Here is a 24,278-nt window from a genome sequence, read left to right on the forward strand (position 1 = left end):
GGTGGAGCTTTAGTGTCTTATCGGTTTCTGTCCTGTGACGGTTCAGGGTAAATTAATTTATTGTACAGTCAGGTGTTTCTCATAGATGGTGTTTAATTTCTTGATTTTTAGTTAGGTCCACACCCCCTCAGTAGCACTAGGGAGTTGAGTTTTCTGAAAATCACTCATCAGAGAGTGCAGGTGATTTTAATTTCCCGTAATCTGTGTGGTGTATTTATATTCTCTAGCATCACAGTCATTCCTTTTGTTTTCTAGTCCAGTGAGGTTTGATTTGTTTTCAGTCGACTTTTTAGTTTTCTGCTGTGCGCAGAAATTATTAGACGATGCTGTGTGCAGCGCTTTTTATTGGATGACCTGTTGACCGTTCCTTGTTCATAACTAATTGTTAATATATCATTGTTGAGCGAATTCAACAGCGAATTCTCTCTCGTGTCCTGTGCATTTTGGGTCAATCTGGATCAGTGATGGCAGCAGATTTATCTAGGAGCCGAGGAGGTGTTGGTGTTGAAGGTTTGCTCTTCACCTTCACGCTGTTGTGTCTTTAATTTTTTCTTACATACATTAATCAATGACGAGCAACAGGTATTAAAATATTTGCTTTAGAAGTCAAAGTATTTATTTGAGTATTTATTTGTCATTTATCCATCAGGCAGAGAACAAGACACAAATGAACTACATCTCAGTTCATAGACGAAAGCATAACTGCAATAGAGGCATTATCTGCATTGCTAAATACAATTTTGGTTGAATCACTTGAATTTTCCCAGTGCTTAAATCTGAGAAAGGTGTCAAGCGCTTTGCTGAGAGAGTAAAGGCTGAGATGCTGGATGAGGAGGTAGCTGCATAAATAGAGGAACATAATCCTAAAGAAATGATAAAGCTGGTTAAGCTTCAAGTGAAGTGTCAAGATGAATTGTAACTTATCCTACAATCTGAAATTTTTGTAAGAAGTTAACAAACCACAGAAGGTGTATTGACAGAAACTGGGGTGTTTTTTTACTGAACAGGCTGCTTTTGTGTTTTAAATACTTCATGTACACCTGCTTTTCCCGGTCAGTAATAGTACGGCTTTAAGTCTGAGCAGAGACATAAGAAATATGTTAAGAAAGTGTCCATTAAATGTCTTGTGGGTGTTCTATTTCTCTGTAACTATGAGCAGTGTGTTTCACTGCTCTCTAACTGTCCGAAGCAGACAAAGACATGGCCTTAAAACCGTTGTTTATGTGTGTTGTGTAAAGTATCGCAGCGGTAGACCATGAATGCGTCGCATACTGTGGTTAAGTGAGCAGTGCTTCGTTCAGCCAGCCGCGCTTCAAAAACGTTGTGCGTGCTTTAGAGCAGAGCACAAAACACGGTTGTCGCTACTTCCTTTATTCATGTCTGCTCTGTTCAAAATATGGAAAACTACAAAGATTGTATAAAAGTGTATTTTATATGTATTAGCTTAAACTGGCATCTAATGCTAAAAATCTACATTAGTTTGACTTTGTTTTCAATGATTTTGGGCAATAACTGCTAAAGTACCATGTCATACTGTAATATGGCCCGTTCAGTCAACTCTGATGGTGAATAACTTGACTTGCATAATGCCAGGGGCACAGTTCAGTATTCTGACTGCAGTGGGGAAGGAATTGCTTTTGTGGTGTAAAGTCCTGATGAACCGGAGCCTCTTGTCAGTATCCTGGCATAGGAACCTGGAGAGTCCAGATGCTGGAGAATGAAGTGGAGGGCCATGCGGGGGTTCAGCCGTTTTGAAGAGTTCGTTCACATCACCCTCTTCATTGGAGAGGGGGGTAGGGGACAATGAGGTGTGAAGCTGTGTGGGTGGATCGGATGGTGCCGTGGGCCTGTTAGTATACAATGGCGGGGTGGATGGGGTCTGCTGCTGCCTGCTCAAAGTGGCAGTAGAATGTATTGAGGTCGTGGGCCAGATGCAGGTTGTTCATACAGTGGTGGTGGGGGGGGGGCACTGGGCTTGTAGTTTGATTGTCTTTGAGCCCTTTCCAGAGAGGGGCAGAGTCGTTGCCTGAGAACCGCTGTTCCATCGCCATAAGCTGATTTAGCTTTTCTCACCTCTTTGACAAATCTGTGCTTTGCCTCCTTGTTTTTGTCTCTGTCCCCACTCCTGAATGGAGTTTTTTTCTCTGATGTCAGCTGTCTGAGCCTTGCTGTGAACCAGGGTTTGTCGTAGTAATATATAAAGCACTTACTTAAAGGTTTCCTCTTCTCCACATTCACAGTATCCTGAATCACGTTTCCTCATTCTTTTCATTGTACAATTGAGCCATGAGCCAAATCTCATTCTAACTATTCTAACTATCATTCATATAAATTGGCCTGATTCTATAGGAAATTTAATCTAAACCTATGAAGGCTTTTGCAGGCCTCTGTCCAAACTAATGTACTAAAAATACTATTCATTTTCCTATACACAAGTTATTAAGTCTTTCTGTTTATCACAACATTTGATAACAAAACCAAACTTACATCGCTATTTATTGATTTTGAACCATCTGTGTATATACATTTATGAAGTCATTCTAATTTTTACTAATGTATTTCATTACTCCATTGGCTTCACTGTTGTCCTCTCTCCTTTTCGTTAACAGGTTCAGATCCACCTCTGCTTCTTTCAACAAACATGGAAGAACTGAAAACGGTATTGTCAGACTTATTTCCTTGTTTCCAACTTCTAACCTGTTTTTCTATAATCAAAATTGATGTCTCTTTTGATTCGTTAATGAAGACAGAACTTGAGTAGGACGACTGACATCGTATCCTTTCTAATTTGCTGCCACATGTTGTCTTGTCAACTTGTTCAATTTCCTTAATGTTTTAGACCCTGGCCCATAAATAATACACCCACAATCCATTACTGAGTGTATTAATCCATTACAAACTATTCTTTTGAGAGAACATAAGCATAAACAGCTTAAATTCTCTTTATGTCAAGTTCTTATCAAACCAAAGCTCAACATTCAGTATCAAAGTATGCAACTATTGCCTTTTATACTTGAAGATTAATTTGATTAGTTATTATCCTCTGGCATCAACTGGCAAGGGGACGCGATGCTGTGAGAGAGGACGCGAGACTCTGCGAGAACAGCACGAGAAATTCAACAAGGCGGCGCGACACCGGTAGTAAACAACAGCGCGACAAACTATCCGCCAATTTAAATAAATAACTACCTTATTTTACGGAAAATAATCAACCACCCTACCATTCTGGATAACACCGAAGAAAGTTTCGAGTATATCGACGAGTGCTTCGAGCGTCTGGTAATGGGGAAAAAGGAGACGGCTCCCAACAAGCGTTCCCGTCCGTCTGACTCACCTGAGTCACCTGGAGCTAGCTCGGCGGATAAAAACATCACGGACATCCTGGAGTCAATCGAGAAAAAAATATCAAGCTTCGACGCACGTCTGGCGCTAGTGGAACTTCTCCACAAAGAGTTCATGGCCCTCCGCGACTCACTGGAATTTAGCCAGCAGCAGGTGATTTCTCTCGCCACCGAGAACGAGGCCCTGAAAGGAACGGTGCAGTCCCTGACGGAGGATGTGGCTCAGCTAGCGGCCGAAAATAAAAAAATAAAAGAAGGTATCATCGATCTGCAGGCCCGCAGCATGAGGGACAACCTGGTGTTCTCGGGGATTCCAGAACAGGCGGAGGAAAACACGGAAACCACAATTAAAAACTTCATTAAACAACAGATGAAGATTCCAGCGGAAGTTGTCGACAAGATGGCGTTCCACCGTTCGCATAGACTCGGAGGAAGACGACCGGATGGCCAGCGTCCTCGACCCATCGTTGCCAAGTTTCATGACTTTAAGGCGAAGAAACTGGTTAAGAGCCGGGGCAGACAGCTGAAGGGAACCGACTACAGCGTCAACGACCAGTTCCCCAAGGAGATCCTCGACCGCCGCCGCCGACTGTTCCCCATCAGTAAGAGGTTCATGGCAGAAGGCTGCAGGGCTGTCATCAGCGTCGACAAACTGTACGTCAACGGAGAGCTCTACCGGGACCGGGAAGCAACTCCGTGGCTGTACTAGCAGGTGGTATGTAAAAACAATGGTTTAATATAAAAGGTTTGTTAAAAAAAACAATAGATGCAATGCAACTATGTGTTATAACTATACATCCAGTATTCAAACTCGCTCTCTCGCAGATGTTTCATGTAAATGTTTATTGTCAATCTAATGTCACTCACTCACTCACTTTGCAAAGCGCTCACCATACGTAATCACGCACTTTCCTTTCACTTTAATTTTCCTTCCCTTTACTCTTTTTCCTTCACCTACTTTCACTCCACACTGTCTACATCCTTTTCTCTATTCTTCTCCCACGTAGTCAGCCAGCTATGTAGCCCTCCAGCAGCCACACACAAACATCTACTGCACAGGGGAAACACGTGCACATACATAGATAACACACAACTCAGAATACACAGGTACTTAAGGTTAGCCACACACCTAAAGTCTGTCACACTACATACACACAAGACTAGTGATCCACAGCAGTCAGGTAGATTGAAGATTGTCACTTGGAATGTACGTGGAATCAATAAGAAGGAGAAACGATTTAAAATATTTAACCATTTGAAAACCCTACAAGCAGACATTGTTTTACTACAGGAAACTCATATTCCCAAAATTATAAATTACACTCTGGCATCAGCAGAGTTCCCACATGCTTACTTAGCCGGTTACAATTCTAAACAAAGAGGGGTCGCCATCCTGATAAATAAAAAGATTAACTTTACGCATAACGATACCATTGTAGATCCAGAAGGGAGATATATAATCATTAATATCGTGATAGGAAACATTGAATATTGCATAGCTAATGTGTATGGCCCTAATGCTGACGACCCCTCTTTCTTTCACAGCTTCTTCACATCACTGTCTGCTCACTCTGGTTCCAAACTTATAGTAGGAGGGGACTTTAATTTAGTATTTAACCCAGAGTTGGACAGGCTAAGCAAAGCTGTGAGCAACAGGAACTGGCAATCAGTACAGACCTTAAAACAGTACATGGATGACTTTGGTCTCTGTGACACATTGCGTTCTCTTCATCCTACATCCAGGGAATATACCTTTTTCTCACCAGTTCACCACTCTCACTCCCGTATAGATTATATTTTAGTAAATAACTCAGTCTTACAAGATGTCTCTGACACCAATATTCACTCTATCACAATCAGTGATCATGCACCAATGTCCATTTCGTTGATTAAGACAGCCACACCATCAACCAGGAATTGGAGGTTTAATACATCATTACTCAATGATCAAGACTTCATCAGTTATGTCAGGAGAGAATGGAAAACCTTTATAGACATCAACGATACACCGTAAATCTCACCCTGTGTTATTTGGGAGACTGGGAAGGCAGTTATGCGCGGTAGAATTATTTCATATTCATCACACAAGAAAAAAAGGACATGTTACTTGAATTAGAATTAGAACAAAAAATAAAATCTCTAGAGATTAAATATGCAGCCTCTCCAACCAATGATGTCCTAGAAGACCTAAAGAATCTAAAGCTGAAATTAAATAATATAATTGATTGCAAAACTCAGTTTCAGATAGACCAATTACGCTGGGAGAACTTTGACCATGCTAATAAATGTGGTAAATTTCTAGCTAACCAATTAAAAAATAATAAAGAGAAACAAATCATCCATTCAATAACTAATAAGGAAGGCAACATTACTCGTGATCCCCATGAAATAAATGATACCTTTAAAAACTTTTACCAAGCGTTATATACGTCCCAAATAGATCCACCCACCTCAGCCATAGAGGCGTTTCTGAATAAACTAGAACTGCCAAAGCTAAATGAAGAACAATCTACAACTCTAGACTCATTGTTATCTTTGGCAGAACTACATGAAGCTCTGCAGGAGATGCCCAATAAAAAAGCTCCAGGACCAGATGGATTCCCAACTGAATTTTATAAAGAGTTCTGGTCCATGCTGGCACCCAGCTTTTACAAAATGTTAGCTAAAATTAAACAACAACATTCATTACCCACAAATATGAATTCTGCCTTCATAAGCCTGCTCCAAAAACCAGGAAAGGACCCTACACTCCCATCGAGTTATAGACCAATTTCACTAATAAATGTAGATCTAAAAATAGTGTGTAAAGCACTTGCTAGAAGATTAGAAAAAATCACTCCATATATAATTCACTCTGATCAAACAGGCTTCATTAAAGGTAGACAGTCAACAAACAATATGAACAGACTAATTAATTTAATTGATTATGTCACCATCCATAAACTAGAGTCAGCCATCGTCTCCTTAGATGCAGAAAAAGCTTTCGATAGAGTAAACTGGAAGTTTCTTTTAGCCACCCTGCACAAATTCGGCATTGGGGAAACATTCATAGACTGGATCCAAATATTATACAACTCAGCAAACGCTGCAGTCAGAACAAACAACCAGATCTCACCAAGGTTTAATCTGCATAGAGGGACAAGACAGGGCTGCCCACTGTCCCCATCACTATTTGCAATATTTGTTGAACCTCTAGCCGCAGCAATAAGACAGCATGAAGGAATTACTGGAATATCGACCAAATCAGTAAATCATAAAATAAGTTTATATGCTGACGATGTGTTACTGTTTCTCCTGGAGCCACAGACGTCTCTTCCTACAACTATCAGCCTCATAGATGAATTCTCAGGACTATCAGAGTACTCTATTAACTGGACCAAATCTATAGTGCTACCACTTAACCTTAAGGTGACTAACATCTCCTCTACCACACTCCATTCAGGGAACATTAAATACTTGGGCATTGAATTGTCGTCTAGGCTATCAGAGCTTATTGATCTAAACTACAATCCATTATTAAAACAAATAGAAGCCAACCTCAAAAGATGGCAGTCCTTACCCATTTCACTTATGGGAAGAATTGCCACCATAAAAATGATGATCCTGCCAAAAATTAATTACATATTTTCAATGATTCCAACTCAGCCAGCCCAGGCGTGGTTTAAGACATTAGACTCCTACATCTCACAGTTTTTGTGGAAAACCAAGCCACCACGAATTAGTTTAAAAACTCTTCAAAAATCCAGACGCTGCGGCGGCCTAGAACTACCTAACTTCCACCACTATTTTCTTGCCAATAGACTGAACCATGTCCACAAATGGATAAAACCCATGCCAGCAGACTCCTCCTGGATAGACATTGAACAAACCTTTTGTGGAAATATTAAAGTTGCAGATCTGCCCTTTATCAGCACCAAAATCAAACATCATAGTTGTTACCAGAACATTAGCATAAAAGCATCTCTGCAAGCCTGGTGGGGGTTTCTTAAAATTAATGGGTCTTCGCTTACTCTTTGCCAAAACACACCTCTCTGGAACAATCCAGACATCATACAAAACAAAAAGGCAATACACTTTCCAACTTGGCATATCAAAGGGATAACACATCTGAAACATGTTTTCACAAGAGACAAGTTTACCTCTTTTGAAGAACTAGTGTCTCACTATGAAATCACTAGTGCCAATTTCTTAGAATACCAACAACTAAAGTCAATACTTAATGCAAAAAGTAAGAATACTCCCATCCACATGCAACCACCACCAGTAATAGAGCGATTTATTGATATATCAGGGAAAAGGACAGTATCCAAAATCTATATCTTAATTTCCAATGTAGACCAGACAGTGAGCCTTCCGATCTCTAAATGGGAAGCGGATCTCAATATCACCACTAATTACACGTTCTGGAATAACATATGTTCTAATTTATTCAGAATGACAAAAAATACAAATTTACAACTAATACAATACAAAATTCTTCATAGAACTCACTATACAGGACAAAGGATGTTCCAAATGGGTCTCACAAACTCAAATATTTGCCCTCACTGTACAGATAACACAGCAGATAGATTCCTACATGCATTCTGGTCATGTTCACCTGTGCAGCAATTTTGGCAAAGAGTATGTGAACACCTGTCAACCCAGTTAAGCTGTCCAATCCCAGCAGCCCCTGCACTTTGTCTTCTAGGAGATCTAAGTGGGCTTGATCTAGAGACAAACTCATCACACACACTTCTTTCTGCCCTCTGTGTCGCAAAGAAAATCATCCTCATGAACTGGAAAGCTAAAAAAAATTAAGCATTACTCAATACCTGAACAGCTTGTTAGATTATACCACCTTAGACACATTGTCTGCTTCATCAAATCAATGACCAAAAACTATACTCTGATTGATTCCATTTCCAGGTAAGGATGCGTGGGGCTCGGGTTCTGCGTCATGTCTGGCACAGTGGTGGAGGGGTGACTGGTGGTTGGGGGTGCGTGCCTACCTAAGGGACCGGGACAACGGGACTGGTGGATTCTGGGCTGGCCGCATGGGTCCCCTGCGGCGGGGGTGTGGTGGCTGCTGAGACCGGCGGCCCTGTGCCGGGGTGGGACCATTTTGAGGGTTGGCGTGTGCCTGTCTCCGGGGAGCCGGAGGCGGGCCTCCCTGCCGGTGTGCGGGGGCGGACCTGGGGGTGGAGACCTGGGTGACCTGCGTCCGGGGGACTCCCTCTGGGGGTGCCTGCCTGTGCCCGGAGGGGTGTCTCTCCCCTGGGGCGCTGCCCCCGCTCGGGTGGGGCGCTGCCTGCCCTAGCGGTCCGACGCCCTCTGGTAACTGCTCGGGCCTGTTGCAGGGGGGGTTGGCGGACTACTCAGGCTAGAACCTTCATTGGGCCCTGGGCGGAGGCTGGCCCTCAATGCACAACCGCAGAGTATGTGTGTGGGTTTGAGTGTCACACTACACGGGGCGAGCATGGGCATACTTGAGCGAGAGAACGGGTAAGTGTGAAAGAAGGGTGAGGATGGCTCTGGATGTGCTGCGTGTGGCGCCTGGGCAGTAGTACTGCGGTCCCTGGGTCTCGGCTGTCCCTTCCTGGCTGGGGGTTGTGGGGGGTGGTGGGATAGGTAGCAGAGCCAGTCGGGAACCTGGCTCTGCGGACCCTGGCGCTCTGCTTCCCAACTACATTTCTCCGCATTCATCCACTTAGGTCTGCAAGGGGCGTCCCGCTGATGGAGGGACCGGGGCTACTGGGAAGTGGTTCCGTCCCTTCCAAGTGGGATGCTCTGCAGTTTTAATTGCATTAGTCATACACACTTGTCCAGGAATCTGGGGGCTCCTTTCGGGGGGGCCAGTAGACGGAGCCTTCCTATTGATGGCTCTGTCTGCTGGACCCCCCGGAGAATTGGGTAATTGGGTATCTCCCAAAGTTCCTCATACTTAGCTACATACACATACATTTAGGGCCGGGGATGGGCTCTTTCACTGGGGCCTGGGGCCGAGGCCAGTTGTGGCCTCGGCCACTGGCCCTGATGGGGAGATCACCACCCAGTTTTAACTGCAAAAAGAGTTGGTATGCGTGTGGTGCGGTTGAAGTGTGGGGGGTCCGGTTTTTCGCCCGGGGTACGATGATCGTCTGCCTGGGTGGCCTCTTTTCTGCTGACCCCACCAAGTGCTGGCCTTGTGCTGCAGGCCGCTGTAGCGCCAGGTGATGAGGTCGGGCCGATGGGGTAGGCCCCGCTCCGCCCATGTGGGGGTGGTGGGCTGGGGGCGGGCCCCACTCTGGGCGCGGGGGCATCTTCTGGCGGGCTCCCTACGGACCGTGGGTCCTCGGGCTCTACTCTTTCAGGCCAACCCTCCCGCCGGGGGGAGTGTTTGCCCCTGGTTCTCATGGGGCGGACAGCGTTGACCCCCGGTGGCCCACTTTGGCCTCGGGTGCTGTCTCTGTGGCTGCTGCAGCTCTGCCTGGGGGGCTCTGTGTGGGCGGCTTGGGTTGCAACACCTGCCCTCCTGGAACTGAAGGTGTGTGGGCTCCCTGGCTGCTGGGATTCCTTCCTCTGCTTGCTGGATGGGCGTAGTGGCGGAGCCCCTCACATCACCCTGGCTTCCACAAGTGGCATTGTTCATGCACCAACGTCTGCCTCACCCTTTGGGTGAATAATGTTAAGCTACAGCCTTACTAACCTTGTAGTGGGACACTTTCCAAATCCAACTGTAAGTATTATTGATACTTATCGCTACCAATATGAATAATGTGTGAATATGGAATTTGTGGTGTTGTATGTCATGACTTTTATTAAGTAGTATGGGATATGTATAATAATGCACATATGTATGTATATTGTATGTATATGTTTGAATTAGTATGTGCACATACCTTAGCACTATTATTGGTATTAGTATTAATCTCCAAGGTAAACCACAGTACAAAAATGGTTTAGTTATGAATGTGTTAGCCTAAGGTACATCCCTGCTTCTTATTTATTTTTTTTATTTATTTATTTATTTATTTGCTCCGATTGTTTACTTAACAGATTTGCTTGGTTTCAGCAGCTGGTTGCACCCCTTAATAAGTATATATATTCTAAATATACTCTTCTTGTTAAAGCAAAGCTGTCCATCACAATGTGGCATTCAGCGTAATATATGCTGCTTGCTAAACTGCTGGACAGAACAAAAAAAAAAAAGATTAGTTATTATCCTCTTTGTGAAGTGTTTATTTATGTAGTAGCTCCTTTAACTACTCCACTTAAAACTTTACTTTTAGTGTACTAATTACCAGATTGTTTTAAGTTAAAATATATATAGTATCATTTTCAGTCAAAACATTTTTTTCACTAATTTCTTATTAACCTGATCACTGAAACCATAAAAAACAATGGTCTTTTGGCCAACATCTTCCCTCATCGTGTTGCACAACCCACATCTCTCACAATACGTATGTACTACGCATACAGTACCAAACAGTGTAACATTAAAAACTAAGAATTAAACTAAAATTAAGAACTGAAATTTGCAGCATTATTTTCTACTCGAATCATATGTTAAGTTTTCAGTGTTGAACAGAACTAAATTGTCAGTGAGATGGCTGAATGAAGTAAATGATGCTGCGTTAATGCCATGTTTTTCATGCAGCTTCGGGGCAGCCAATGACCAAGCTTCAAATCCTGTCTCTATGGAGACACAAATATGTGGTCACCACCGAAATCTAGAGTGTTGCCTACTTAATTCAGGTAATCAAAAATTATTTGTTTACTTCACTCAAAAAAAGAAAAAAAATGTCACGGAAACTCAAAATGTTAGTTATAGAGTTAGTTATTAGAGCTTTTCATGAGTTTACAATACTTATTCAATTTAGTTATTTTAAACATCCGGATTTACATTGCCTTTAGACTCTTTTCAATATTCTCACTCTGCATTTTGTAGTTCTCCTCACTGTTGCTGACTCCCTTTTTAACGTTTTATGAGGTGTATGTAAATAGTTATTTTGTAAAAATTGTACGGGCTTTATTTCTACCTGTAATGGCTGAACATTCTTGACTCTACCATAAACTAGTCTCCTCCTTTTTATTATGTCCTTTTTTATATCATAACCTAAGCACTATAGAGCACACCCAAATTTAAGCCCATTAGCTTTAATACATTTTTTTTGTGTTCAGTTTTTGTGAATTCCTGTGCGGAATTACTGCAACCTGTTTCACCTCTTGTGTTCCTGGTTTTTGTCAGTTCGTCATAGTTGTCGCAGCTTACAGATATGTTATTTCTGTCTTTTGTGAAGGTTTGCTCTGTCCTATGTTTTGTTAGTCATCATGTGTGCCCTGAAGGACAGGCCTTTTTGTCTCATCTTCGATAAGTTGGTGATTGTTTTGACTTTTGTTGAGCACAGGAACTGTGTGGTTGGTGTGTAAGAATAAATGAAATGCCTTCAATATCTCTTTAAAAAGATAGCTATTTATTTAAGGTAGAAAGAAGAATCCGCTCTGTCTTCTCTGTCTATTCCGCACAGTCAGAAAGTCAATCACAAACATATGGGTGCTTCCTTAATAAAACGCGATGTAAAGTAGACACTCTGATTAATCAATGTGCTGAAAGGATTCATGTTAGGATAAATGTGGGCTATAGATAGTTTACACTCAATTTAGCTTTGATTGATGTCATATATTTGCCAAATGTGGGGCACAATAGTTTATAGGTATCTGGGCCATATCTGATCATACAGTAAGTTATGATCACTTCCATGTTACACAAACTGTAAGACCACATCTGTGTCCTGTTCAGACACACTAAAGAAGTAACAGAGGTTTTTAGACTTTGCTCCCTTTTGGTGTTGTAGTTTTCTGGTGTAATCATGAGCTTTAATTTTCTTCTCTTTTATGTCCATCTCTTTAGAAACAAAGAGGAAGAGGATGCTCAAGGGCGTATCTCTGTCAGCAATGTGACCAAACCTTCGCCAGGCCATACTCACTGAAGAATCATCAGAAGATTCGCTCTGTAGAGAAACCATATAGCTGTGACCAGTGTGCCAATACATTTAAAACAAGAAGTAAACTAAAAGCCCATCAGCAAATTCATACAAGAGAAAGACCATACACTTGCACTGAATGTGGAGCAGCTTTTAAAAGGTCAGATACTTTGAAAGTCCACTGTTTTGTTCACACTAGCAGAAACCTTATTGTTGTAAAGAGTGTGGTAAAGCGTTCTATAATCACTCTAAGTTAGTTAGACACCAACGTGTTCACACTGGAGAGAAACCTTATTTGTGCAAAAAGTGTGGAAAAGCATTGTCTTATTGCAGTAGCTTAGTGATACATCAGTGTGTTCACACTGGAGAGAAACTTTACTCATGTGAACTATGGGGTGCCAAATGTACTGTAAAAGTAGAACCTATAACTAGTTTTCTCACATTTAACTAAATGACACAACATGTTTTCTCACATTTAGTTAAATGTGCAAAAGTCTAAATGTAAATGTTAAATATAAATGTTAAATGTAAATGTTAAATGTTAAATGTTAACTGTTAAATGTTAAATGTTAAATGTAAATGTTAAATGTAAATGTTAAATGTTAAATGTTAAATGTTAAATGTTAAATGTAAATGTTAAATGTAAATGTTAAATGTTGGCCGAGTGTAAAACTGAATATTCATGAATGGGCAAGTAGACTCTACCCCTACCCTCAAACGGCGCTGATCTAAGATCAGTGACGCGGACTCAAACACGTCCAACAGTACGCATAGCTCCGCCCACATCTGACACTGGATCGGTGCACGAAAATACTGGAGAGAAGCCTGAAGTCGAAGCCATCATGGCCGCCAGCTCAGACTCCCTCCCGTTGGGGGAGATTGAACGGGCTGTAACGGCAGGTGTGCGGGCTGAGGCTCCGCTTCAAACTGCCGTTCTGTCGTAAACACCATTAATGAGGAGTCAAGTAGGTTTAAAAAGAATATTTGTGTGGCGCCGGTGGAGAATTAGTTGGCTAACTATACTAGCTAGCCGAAGTTACATCCAGGCTAAAAACAAAAGTTTCCAGATCAGATGTGGGCGGGGTTTGCGCGCACTGTTTGAGGTGATTGAGTTCGCGTCTCTGATCCGAGACCAGCGCTGTTTGAGGGTAGGGATGGAGTCTACTTGCACATTCATGAATATTCAGTTTACACTCGGCCAACATTTAACATTTACATTTAACATTTACATTTAACATTTAACATTTACATTTAACATTTACATTTAACATTTAGCATTTAACATTTAACATTTACATTTAACATTTACATTTAGACTTTTGCACATTTAACTAAATGTGAGAAAACATGTTGTGTCATTTAGTTAAATGTGAGAAAACTAGTTATAGGTGCTCCTTTTACATTTGGCACCCCATAGTGAACGGTGTAAAAAAAAGTTATTCAATTATGACCATTATCTATAGATACATAAATGTCTTCACAGTGGAGAGAAACCTTACTGGTGTGAACAGTGTGGAAAAGTGTTCTCTCAACAAAGTAATTTACTGGTACATCAACGTGTTTACACTGGAGAGAAACCTCACTCATGTGAATAGTTTGGAAAAGCGTTCTCTCTCATAACTCTACCTTAAAGAAACACCAATATGTTCACACTACACAGGAAAATTCCCATCTTCTCCTGAGCCTCTGCAGTCACTGAAAACATCTGTAGTATGTGGTTCTGAGTTCTGGGGCATCTTTTTTTGAATGCCAGCCATTGTTGAGGAAATTAATACTGTTTGTTTGAGTTTGGTTCTGTGAATTTGTTTGCAGTTATTTTGTGCAATAAAATGTTTGATTAAAATATTAAAAAGTAAGAACTGTTTTGTAACAAAATAAATGCATTATATTATATATTAAACTTATATTATCTATTAAACTTAAATTATTATATAATAAACATTAGGAAATATAAGCCAGTCATAAAACAGTTTGCTTGAGTTCGGTTCTAGTTCTGTGGATTTATTTGCAGTTTTTTTTGCTAATTTGTTCAATAAAATGTTAGATTCTATTATTAATCAAAAGAATGGTTTTGTAAAAAAATAAATGCACAAAATTAGGCAGTTATAAGACTTGTTATAAAAACATATCACTGGGTGAAAACTGGCTACAAACTTAAGAAATAACCTCTATGAGAAATTTGCGATGCTGCAGAAGGTCAACCCTATTGGACCCTAGCTTTAAAGAGCTGGGGTTCTGCAGCTTAGGCTCTGCCCGAACTGCCATCGATAGGCTGACCAGCGAGTGTGCTGCAACAATGCAGGTGGAACCAGCACAGGCACAGCCACATTCACAACCTAGAACAGGCTCTGTGAACAACTGGAGGACGGCGGTCTGTGGGCCCTGCTGGACAGGGATGTTGGGGCTCAGCAGCAGGTGACCAGCATGGAGCCAGTGCTACAGTGGAGGTTCAGAGGTAAAGTCAAGATTACGATATACATCACTATTTATTTGATGCTCTGCTGCTGAATGACAATGTCCCAATAACTACTTTATAGTTACTTAAAGGAACCCCAACTTCCACGAAGAGAGGACCCACTGAAGTACTGGGTCCCCGACAAGATTTTATACCCGCACCTTTATGAGCTGCCAATGAACTTCTTGTGCACACCTGCTTCCTCTGTGTCCTGTGAAAGGATTTTCTCCAAGGCTGGCAAAGTCGTCAGCCAAAGACGAAGGAGGCTGAAACCTAGCACTGTTCATAAAATCCTGTTTTTAAATAAAAAATCTGAAAAATAGCCCATGTAGTAATTTTAGCTTGTCCCTGTTTCACAAGCACACCCCCTCTTACTTTATACGTATTATTCACAATGTAGCACAAGCAGTTCTCACACCATCACAAATCTATCACAAAATAATCACATAAAATGATTATGTACATATTGAAGTACAGCAAGAACAATGACGCTGGTTGGAGCAGATGATTTACTTGCAATGCACCACCAGATATCACTGTTCTGTGTGGTTTTAAAGCTGCACAATATTTTTATTTTTACAGCACAATCCGATGAACCTTGTGGAAGCTTTAAGAGGCTTCAGCTACCATCCCTAGCAAAAGGCCCACAGCCCCTGCCCAGCAGCCTCCTCATACTATCTCGTGGAAATGATAAGTCCTTTTATCCTATGCCGGCTCTTTCCAGACTTATCCTTTTGCTGCACAGGGAAGACCGAGGGAATGAAATAAACCAAACGAATACATAAACATAATACAAACACAAACAATAACCAATAATCTGTGCTGTTACACTCTTCCTATTTCAATAATCAATAAAATAACTCCAAATTAAGCCAAAACCCACTACAAACTCAATTACTCCTATTAACCTTTGGCGGAGGCCAAAGGTTTCAAAATTGCGCCTGGCTATGGGGTCACTCTCTTTAGCCAAACCAACAGGAGAACATGAGGGAAGATGGTCTATGTCCTTCTGATGCATTTAAACATGTGAAATAAAAAAATTTAACTATGGTTGTGGGTAGTGATGTGTCCGGCAACACTGATGTGTTGGCGCGCAGAGCGAAACCCCGTGTCTGTGCACGTATCGCGTTAGGAAAGTCATGTGACCGATACAGATCCCGTATCAGTCGATGCCTGAGGCGCCAAACTGTTTATAAAGAAGCACATGTGTTGGGCTGCATCTGCCGAAAGGAATCCCTGAGCGTTTGGCGTTCATCGTCAAATTCCTCTATAATTATGGAGCAGCCTCAAGCTAAAAGAAAGGTTTCCACTGTGTGGGACCATTTTGATCTCATATCGGAAAATAAGGTATCTCTTTTAGTTTTTCTTGTTTCATCCTGTTCAAGTTTCCACTTGATGTATCTGAATTCAGATTAATTTCAAGGTGACTCTTAGTTTACTAATCATAATATTTTCTGCAGGTTAAATGTTTGACAGAACTTTCCTCTTTAAATAAAACCACCTCACAGTGTGTTGATCCCAGCAACACTTCTAGACCCTCTATCCAAACCTCTTCTGGCTGTCCTTACATTTTCTCTGCACTCCAGCCTCATCTGTGCTATGTAAACAGGTCTTTTCTACAGCTGGAGGACTTGTATCAAAAAAGCTAACAGACTAAAACGTTGGAAAAACTTGAAAAAATTGAAAAAGAAAGGCATCCCCATGTTCACTTAGATTTTCACATTATGAAACATGTTCACTTTGTCGACTGTGTCAGGAATATCAATTAATTATTTAATTATTTAAATTTAAATAAAGATATGAAATAATACTAAATAAAATTGAATGACTTAAATTATGTTATTGTATATATTAGGTCATCAAATAAATCAGTGTCAGCTGTCAACTAGGTTGTTTGTAAGGATTTTTAAAGTCCAGCAGGTGTCAGTATTCAGTGACACAGTATCAATACAGTTTTGCAATGCGTCTAAACGCTTCATGACGCCTCATCTAGATATGTACAGTAGATGAGTAATGTATTGGTCCAGGTTTGATAGACCGTCATAGTTCTTGGTTCATTGGCTTCCCAAAATCATGGGTGGGGTTAAGGTTAAATTAAAAGATAAATTTCTTCATAATTTGAATCTTCATCTGATTTTGTCAGGAGAGGTGTAGAACCCAAATGCACAGCTCAGAGGCGAGGTTAGGTTTAGTAGCTTTAATGCTCACTAGGTAGTCAGACAGACAGAGGTCAGTACACAGATTGGCAGAGCAAACAAAACAGGCAGGGATCAGGCAATAAGCAGTTAGTTTCCAGCACTGGTCAAAAATACAAAGGCAGAGTTCAAATACAAGAAGTGAAGAAGCAGGCAAGGCAATGTTAAGTACCAAATTAAGACTGGAAGCTAGACATGACATGACTATAGAGTCAAGTTGTTAACCAGGCTTTCTGTCTTCTTTTTCAAAATTCTTAGATGTTGGTTTTGATCTTGTTAGCATATGTCCTCCCTCTGTGGCTCCTACTGCACTAAGGTCAAGATACACATGCCCCTAAGGTTGCCTAGCTTGGATTATGGTTTGTTCCTCGTGTGACATGTTGTGGCCATTGAGGACCTTCTTTTTTAATTCTTCTTTATTTCAGACACAAAAGCAGTTGATATATAAACACACATAATTTCACACATATACAGGTAAATGCTAATCAGCTTTTAATTTACCTAGTACATGCTGGAACGGTGTAGGAAGAAGTTAGACTTATCTAGTCCTGCCCCATGACATTCCCTTTCAATCATTGGTCTGTAATCAATATCTGTACTGTACATAGAGTATTATTTTCATACATCACATAATGTATTATATTAAGGAATTATTACAGAATGTTAATATTTGTATATGACACCCACAATGTTCCATCTGATCAATCAACAAGCCTGTTCTTGCATATATTTTCAATTAACACATTATCCATTATATAATATTGCCTTTATTTTATTATATTATTTGTGTTATTTATTATATTTTTCCATTATATATTTTTTATTTGTTTTATTCTATTATTTTTTATGTCCTCCCTTAATGTATTCTATAGTTTTACACCACTTATAAAAAAAGAAAAATGTTTTTTTGGTGCGTATTAGCACAAATAGTGTCCCATTTTTAAGTTATTTAATTATTTCACTACGAGGATTGAGACCAACGATCATTCACGGTGTTCACAGAGATCATCGACTGTGCCAGGCTTCTACAGGAACTAGTTTACTAAGGGACACAGCTGTCTCAGTAAACCAACCTCTCAATTTTCTTAATCAGACATACAACACAAAAGGTCTCTGAGACTTCCTCTAAGAAGTTAAAATTCCCCTATAGATTGACTTACAATGACATCTATATAGTCTAAATTAATTAAAATTTTCGCAGTTTCTACTCTGCCACTGTGTCAGTCAATGTACTATCACAAATCTGTTTACGAGGACCCAGTCCTCTTAAGTAGAGATGGAAAAAAGGGAAATTTTGATTATTTTAACTGACTCAGATCTTTAACTCTCTAACAGTAAAGTGAACAAATTACTTCAAGTCTTTTGTTCATTTTGTTCATTTACAGCAGATAGCGCACTGGGTGTTGTAATAATGTTCGTGGTTCTCAAACACTATATACTAAAGATAACGTGGTTTGCTTCAGCGGACAAATTATAATCACAAATGCCACAAGCAATTGAAATCATGTGAAAACCTAGCAAATAGGCCACAGGGCCTGAGCTGTGAACAATGAACAAGAACGATTAACTAAACCGTGCAGCCCAAGCTGCCTTTTATTGTTGTTAAATTGTGTATTTTAAATTGTTAACTTCCTTTTTACTAAAAGAAACACAATCAGTTTAGACCTGTCATGAATCACATCCTCTGTAGCCATGTCTGTGTCATTTCCAGTTTTATTTATAATTCTAGCTCTGGTCTTAAGTCACGTTTCCTTTATTTCCTGTCGTGTTGCCAGAGCTGTTTTTTATTTGTTGTTATGTTTAGTCTAGCCAGTCACCTTGTCACCTTGCCAGATTGTTTGTACCTTTCACTTTGTCAGTCAACATTCCAGCACTCATCCAGCCGGTTATTGCTTGTGCCTGTTTTTTGACCTTACCTTGCCCTTGCCTGTACCATCGCTGAAGTTAAGATTCCTGTGTTTGACCGCTGAATGCCTGAATATCCTGCTGCCTGCTGATTTTGACCTTTAAAACTTTGTTGTATGAACCCTATATGTAAGCTACACATTTGTGTCCAACTGTACTACAGGATTTACTTGCAAGGAGAGAGCAGTTTACAGCAAAGGCAACTTCCTCTCACAAAGGTGAAGAATACAGCTCATTAAATAATTAGTGTCCACCCTGGGGCAGAGCATGGTTACACAGTACATGAGGAACATACCTTCTGCTCAGATCACACGCCTGTACTCCCTAAGCAGAAGGAAGGAGGTGTAAAACGCATAGCTATTCAGTAAAATTCTAACAATGCTTCAATTTTTAAATGCATATTTTCCAACAGTTGTGATAATTCCTGTGTGACCCAGTAGGCATATGTATTTAAATTGATTTTTTCTCAAGCATCCAGTAATTCAACTGGTTTCCTGTAACCAAACAGTCTGAAGTCTCCCTCGTAGAGCTTGTACAGCCTCCTTCTGTCCTCAAGTGGCACTGTTCTAAACCAGCCCCAAACAAAACCATTGGTAGTCACATTATAATTGCCAGGAGGGACCTTTATGTCGCTCTCCAGCTTCAAGATCTTTAGCAGGAGATCAGCATCTTCCTGAAGAGTCTCCAGATGGCCAACAAAATCATACCTGGGAGGAAAAACGAGAGCTGGATGAACTTCTAGCTCAGCAAACAAGACAGCTTGGAAGCTGTAACTTCTATTTTTTTTCATTTTCTTGGCTGTTTGGGAAAAGTTATTTTGATTTTTTATTCTTTTTTTGTTCACATCTTGTTTCCCAGTCTGTCCTCTGTTTTTTCAACACAATAAAATATAACCTTCAAAGTTTTATTTATGGTAGAAAAACTTTTCACCCTTACTGTATGAGGCAGGGCTGGCACAAGCGGTGCATCTGATTCCAGTGAGGGTCAAAGGGCTGTTTCTGCGTCTGTGGGTCCAGCAGGTACTGGATAAAGTTGTAAAATGAAGGACGCACCCCTGATGCAAAAGCCTTGGTTGCTGTCTGTGATGACTGGGAGAGGTTGCCATAGCGACGAAGAATGCTGTAGGCAATCTTTTCATAGTAGTACTCATTGTTCTGCATCTTGTCTCTGTAGGCAGAGATGAGACGGACGAATGGATCCCGCACAAACAGGAACTTTGTGTAGTGCTTCAGCTTTGCCTGTGGTCAGAACATAAGTGTCAGAACCTGTCACATGAACCTGAGCCAACTGAATCCGCCTCTGATGCAGACTCACCCTGATCTCTGCTCTCGGAAAACTGCTCAGGAGAGTGAAATTGTTCATGTTGTGGATGAAGTAAGGAGATAAAGACATGAGGTCCAGATCGAGCTGATTCTGGTTGAGGACAAACATGAACCTTTTCAAGTTGGTACATGCAACCTGTAGATAGAAAAAGACTGAGCTGTTTATAATTTTATGAACAAACATGGCTGATCAGTTAGTTGCAGAACCGATAGGTAAAATGGGGGGATGTTTAGGTTTGTGCAGGCCATTAGTTCATTCACCTTGGGAATGTAGCAGTAGATGATACCATGAGTGTCATCCACGATGAAGTTGTCCAGCTCCATTAAACTCATGCCGTCTGAAAAAGCCTCTCTGTCACCATCACATGTTTCATTCAATAGCTGCTTTCTCAGGTTTTGTGTGCGATTCATCTTCTCATCTGCTGTGATGAGAAGAAGCAAGATATTAATGCAGGATTTTAATCTATTCTGTCCATCTATCTCCTGTACAGATCCATTTACTGTCTAGTCACACAGACATGTTGCACCTATGGTTTGTTGTGTCATGTCCATTTCATGAAAGAACATCAAGAAAAGAGATGTAAAGGCCAGAAATCCCAGTAGTCCCATAAATCTGCGGGTGAGTAGTACTCTCTTGCAAGCTTCCATCACTACAGAGCTCAACCCATGAAAGCTCAACTTGGACCTGTGTGGATGTACCAGAAATTAATTTATATTTGTTCAAACTAAGGTATCACACACAGTCATGCTCATTACTCACCTTGGTGATAAGTGTCTTTCTGGAGTTACAGCTCATTAATCGTACCTCAGCGTATCTCAACACTATTTCTACCCTACTCAGAACTTTTTTTATAGGAGGTGCAATAATAAAATGTTGACTTACCTGTGTGTGCACATTTGCTGTAAATGTTAACAGGACTGGCTGGATGTGAACACAGTCAGGTGGCAGTGACGACAAGATTAGAACCGCAGATACGTCAAGCATGTGATGTATTAAAGTGAAACTCAACAGCTGCATGAAGAGGTCCTTTTATCAAGGTCAAGTCCTTCTAAAACATGGTGGCAAGGTTATAGGACTTAGAATCATGACTCAAAGACATGAAAGCGCAGCTAAGATTTATGGAGCGCTTTAGTTGGGATTCGGAAAATATGTTTTAGTTATTTTGTCAGTATTAGATTGTGGGTCACATTGTCACAGTTATGCAACTTTTATGTCAAACCTAATTCTACGTTTGTGTAGAAAGTAGAACATACAGCAGCAGCTTCACCCGTGTCATGTTCTTTTTTTACCTTAAGGAACTTTATGGATTAAGTAGTGTTCTAAAGCAAAATTGAGAAATTTGAATGTATTTTTTTTTCTATCAAATCCCTGTCAGCTACTCATTCAGTGGCTTTTTGTGAATTTGTTTTAGTATTTTCCTAAAAAAAATTGGCAGCAGTAATGCTGTCCGAGGAGTGCAGTGTGGTGCTGGCAATGCTAAGATTGTGGGAGATGCACTTTTGTGTTGGTGAGATAAATAGGGGTTTTGTCTGTTGTCTAGTTGCATCTGTCTTAAAAATCTACCACTAATCTGCCACTAACACACATCCACTGTGGTGACCCACAGTGAATAGGAGGAGTGGTCCATCCATCCATCCATCCATCCATTTTCTTAACCGCTTACTCTCTAGTGCGGGGTCACGGGGGTGCTGGAGCCTAACCCAGCTGGCTACAGGCGAGAGGCAGGGTACACCCTGGACAGGTCGCCAGATCATCACAGGGCATCACATAGATAGACAACCATTCACTCACACAATCACACCTACGGGCAATGGAGAGAAGCCAATCAACCTAATGCACGTCTTTGGACGTAGGGGGGAAGCCGGAGAACCCGGAGAGAACCCACGCAAACACGGGGAGAACGTGCAAACTCCACACAGGCACCAGGGCCGCCTCCGGGAATCGAACCCAGAACCTTCTTGCTGTGAGGCGACAGTGCCACCGCACCACCGTGCCGCCCCGAGGAGTGGTCCCTGGACTCCAAAAGGCTTCAGTTTCCTTAACAGATAGAGTCTGCTCTGTCCTTTTTTATAAAGTGCGTCTGTATTGTGTGACCAGTCCAATTTATTGTTGAGGTGAACGTCCAAGTAAGAGTCCACTCTCTCAAAGTCCCTTCCCTGGATGTTCACCGGTGTTAGTGTGTGTGCCTATTAAAGTCTACTACCAGCTCCTTGGTTTTACCTGCATTAATCTGGAGGTAGTTCCGCTGGCACCAGTCCACAAAGTTCTGAATCATTTTTTTGTACTCCCTGTCATCCGTAATCAAGCCAACAATGGCAGAGTCATGTGAGAACTTCTGCAGGTGATAGGATGCTGAGCTGGACATGAAGCCTGCGGTGTAGACAGTGAACAGAAACTGAACTGAACAGAACTGTTCCCTGTGGGGCTCCTGTGTTGCAGAGGAGCATGTCAGACTCACTGTGGTGAGCCCTCACATACTGCAGTCGGTTTGAGAGGTAGTCCAGCATCCATGCAGACAGATGTTGGTCCACCCCCATGTGCACCAACTTGTCCCTCAGCAGCAACGGTTGGATAGTGTTGAAAGCACTGGAGAAGTCAAATAACATGATTCTCACAGAGCTCCCAGCCTGATCCAGGTGTGACAGAGCTCTGTTCAGGAGGAAGATGACAGCATCCTCTGGTAATCCCATGAATTTGACCCTGGCAGGGACTTACTGCTGATGCACATAGTCAAAAGGCTGATTACTGTATGTGACCTTTGACCCTTTCAACTTTTGAGATTGTGGAAGATTGTGGATTATGTATGCTGTCAATTTACAGATTGATGATCTACAAGCATCTAAGAAGACAAATACACACTTACAAACAAACAAAATACAAACAGTGACATCTCGTGGCCGTTGGTGTAAACGTCAGAAAACAAAGTTAATTATCTTTATCAGGTCAAAGTTTCTACAGAAATGAACGAAACAGCTGTACATAACAGCATAAATGGAGTCTTTCACTTCAGATGAAGATGTTCCAATGGCAGCTACAGATGGCTGCCTCTGTGTTTTAGTGCACTCTACTTTGTCGTGTTTTATGTTTTAATTCAGTCTTCTACCACAGTTCTGGGCACCCTTTCTCCAGAGATGAGCTCATAAACATCAAAGTTACAACCCTACAAAAGCTTGACAAAGACAGAGGTAATGTTACGGTAAAGGTTAAGTCAATAATATTATCTTGCTGTTTCCGAACGATGATTGATAACGACATCTTCACTGTTAACAATTACAACATTATTTGCTAATCAATAAATAGCAATAGTGATACTGCACTTTTTAGTGTGAACTTATTATTTCTTATTGTCACAATCCAGGTCCTGTCTTATTTTGTCTCCATATCCGGTTTCTATTATAGCATGTTTAGTTCCTACTTTACTTCCTGTCACATGATTCACCAGCTGCCGCTAATCTGTAATTCATCACTGTATTCAACCTCCAGTTCTCACCCCAGTCCTCTGCCAGATCTTTGTGTGTATTATCACCACTCTCCAGCGTTCTTAGTCTTAATTTCATACCTGTTCCTGTTCATTCCTGGAATTTAATGCATTGCAACGGGGCACCACGTGAAATCTTGCCTAGGGTGCCAAACTGGTCAGGCTCGGGCCTGCCCCAGCTGTTTACTTTAATGCTGTTTCACTCCACACCCCCTTTTTAAATTAGGGGTAGACAGAAATGTAATGACCAAATCATATCCCTGCACACACACACAGACACACAGACATAAAGTAATTATCAAATTAATACGATAGTTTTGGGGAAGGAAACTAGTAAAAGAAAAGACTACATCAGTGGCCTGTCTGTGAGTTGACCCTTTCAGGGCTGGTTCAACCGGTTGAATGAGGCCAAATCCTTTTGCTGGTGCTGTGGTGTGCAAGGGGAAATTTTGTGTTGATCGCAGAAGCATGTTGGACAAAAAGAAAAGTACACCACCAGCAGTAAAACAATTGTGCAAAATCAAAACAACAGTAATATTAGTGCAAGAATACAACAATAAACAACAGTAATACCAGTAAAAACACCAACAGGAAAGTAAACACAAACAGAAAAAATATCAGCAAAACAAAACAGCA

General features: G+C 41.1%; 2 protein-coding genes across 6 annotated transcripts; one reads left to right on the forward strand and one right to left on the reverse strand.

Annotated features, from left to right (window-relative positions):
- Positions 1 to 2,126: 2,126 nt before the first annotated feature.
- On the forward strand, positions 2,127 to 12,798 carry LOC129603849 (uncharacterized). Of its 3 annotated transcripts, XR_008694077.1 has the most exons (3): positions 2,127 to 2,659; positions 10,960 to 11,057; positions 12,214 to 12,779. XR_008694077.1 is itself a non-coding variant. In XM_055507147.1 (2 exons), exon 1 carries the CDS (start codon positions 3,283 to 3,285, stop codon positions 4,048 to 4,050), a length of 768 nt encoding a protein of 255 aa, XP_055363122.1. In that variant the 5' UTR covers positions 3,092 to 3,282; the 3' UTR covers positions 4,051 to 4,056; positions 10,960 to 11,057. The 3 variants fall into 3 exon arrangements, 1 of the variants encoding a protein (XP_055363122.1); XR_008694078.1 differs by lacking the exon at positions 10,960 to 11,057 and having other exon boundaries at positions 12,214 to 12,798; XM_055507147.1 differs by lacking the exons at positions 2,127 to 2,659; positions 12,214 to 12,779 and adding an exon at positions 3,092 to 4,056.
- Positions 12,799 to 18,631: 5,833 nt separating this feature from the next.
- Positions 18,632 to 21,048, reverse strand: LOC114851054 (carbohydrate sulfotransferase 12-like). 3 transcript variants are annotated; one of them, XM_029142591.2, is made up of 6 exons: positions 20,924 to 21,048; positions 20,691 to 20,848; positions 20,425 to 20,582; positions 20,156 to 20,299; positions 19,778 to 20,079; positions 18,632 to 19,548 (listed from the first exon to the last, which is right to left on the reverse strand). In XM_029142591.2, exons 2-6 carry the CDS (start codon positions 20,809 to 20,811, stop codon positions 19,308 to 19,310), a joined length of 966 nt encoding a protein of 321 aa, XP_028998424.1. In that variant the 5' UTR covers positions 20,812 to 20,848; positions 20,924 to 21,048; the 3' UTR covers positions 18,632 to 19,307. The 3 variants fall into 3 exon arrangements, with proteins under 3 accessions (XP_028998424.1, XP_028998423.1, XP_055363121.1); XM_029142590.2 differs by having other exon boundaries at positions 20,425 to 20,585; XM_055507146.1 differs by lacking the exon at positions 20,691 to 20,848 and having other exon boundaries at positions 20,425 to 20,585; positions 20,924 to 20,999.
- Between the last annotated feature and the right edge of the window lie 3,230 nt (positions 21,049 to 24,278).

Source organism: Betta splendens, chromosome 2 (assembly GCF_900634795.4).
Source record: "Betta splendens chromosome 2, fBetSpl5.4, whole genome shotgun sequence".
Taxonomy (NCBI): Eukaryota; Metazoa; Chordata; class Actinopteri; order Anabantiformes; family Osphronemidae; genus Betta; species Betta splendens.

Coding starts and splice junctions, on each gene's coding strand:
- LOC129603849 (XM_055507147.1), top strand. CDS start 3,283: ATGGGGAAAAAGGAGACGGCTCCCAACAAGCGTTCCCGTCCGTCTGAC.
- LOC114851054 (XM_029142590.2), bottom strand. CDS start 20,811: ATGGAAGCTTGCAAGAGAGTACTACTCACCCGCAGATTTATGGGACTA. Junction 20,586..20,690: donor CATGACACAACAAACCATAG/GTGCAACATGTC, acceptor TTCTCATCACAG/CAGATGAGAAGATGAATCGC. Junction 20,300..20,424: donor TCTACTGCTACATTCCCAAG/GTGAATGAACTA, acceptor TTCTATCTACAG/GTTGCATGTACCAACTTGAA.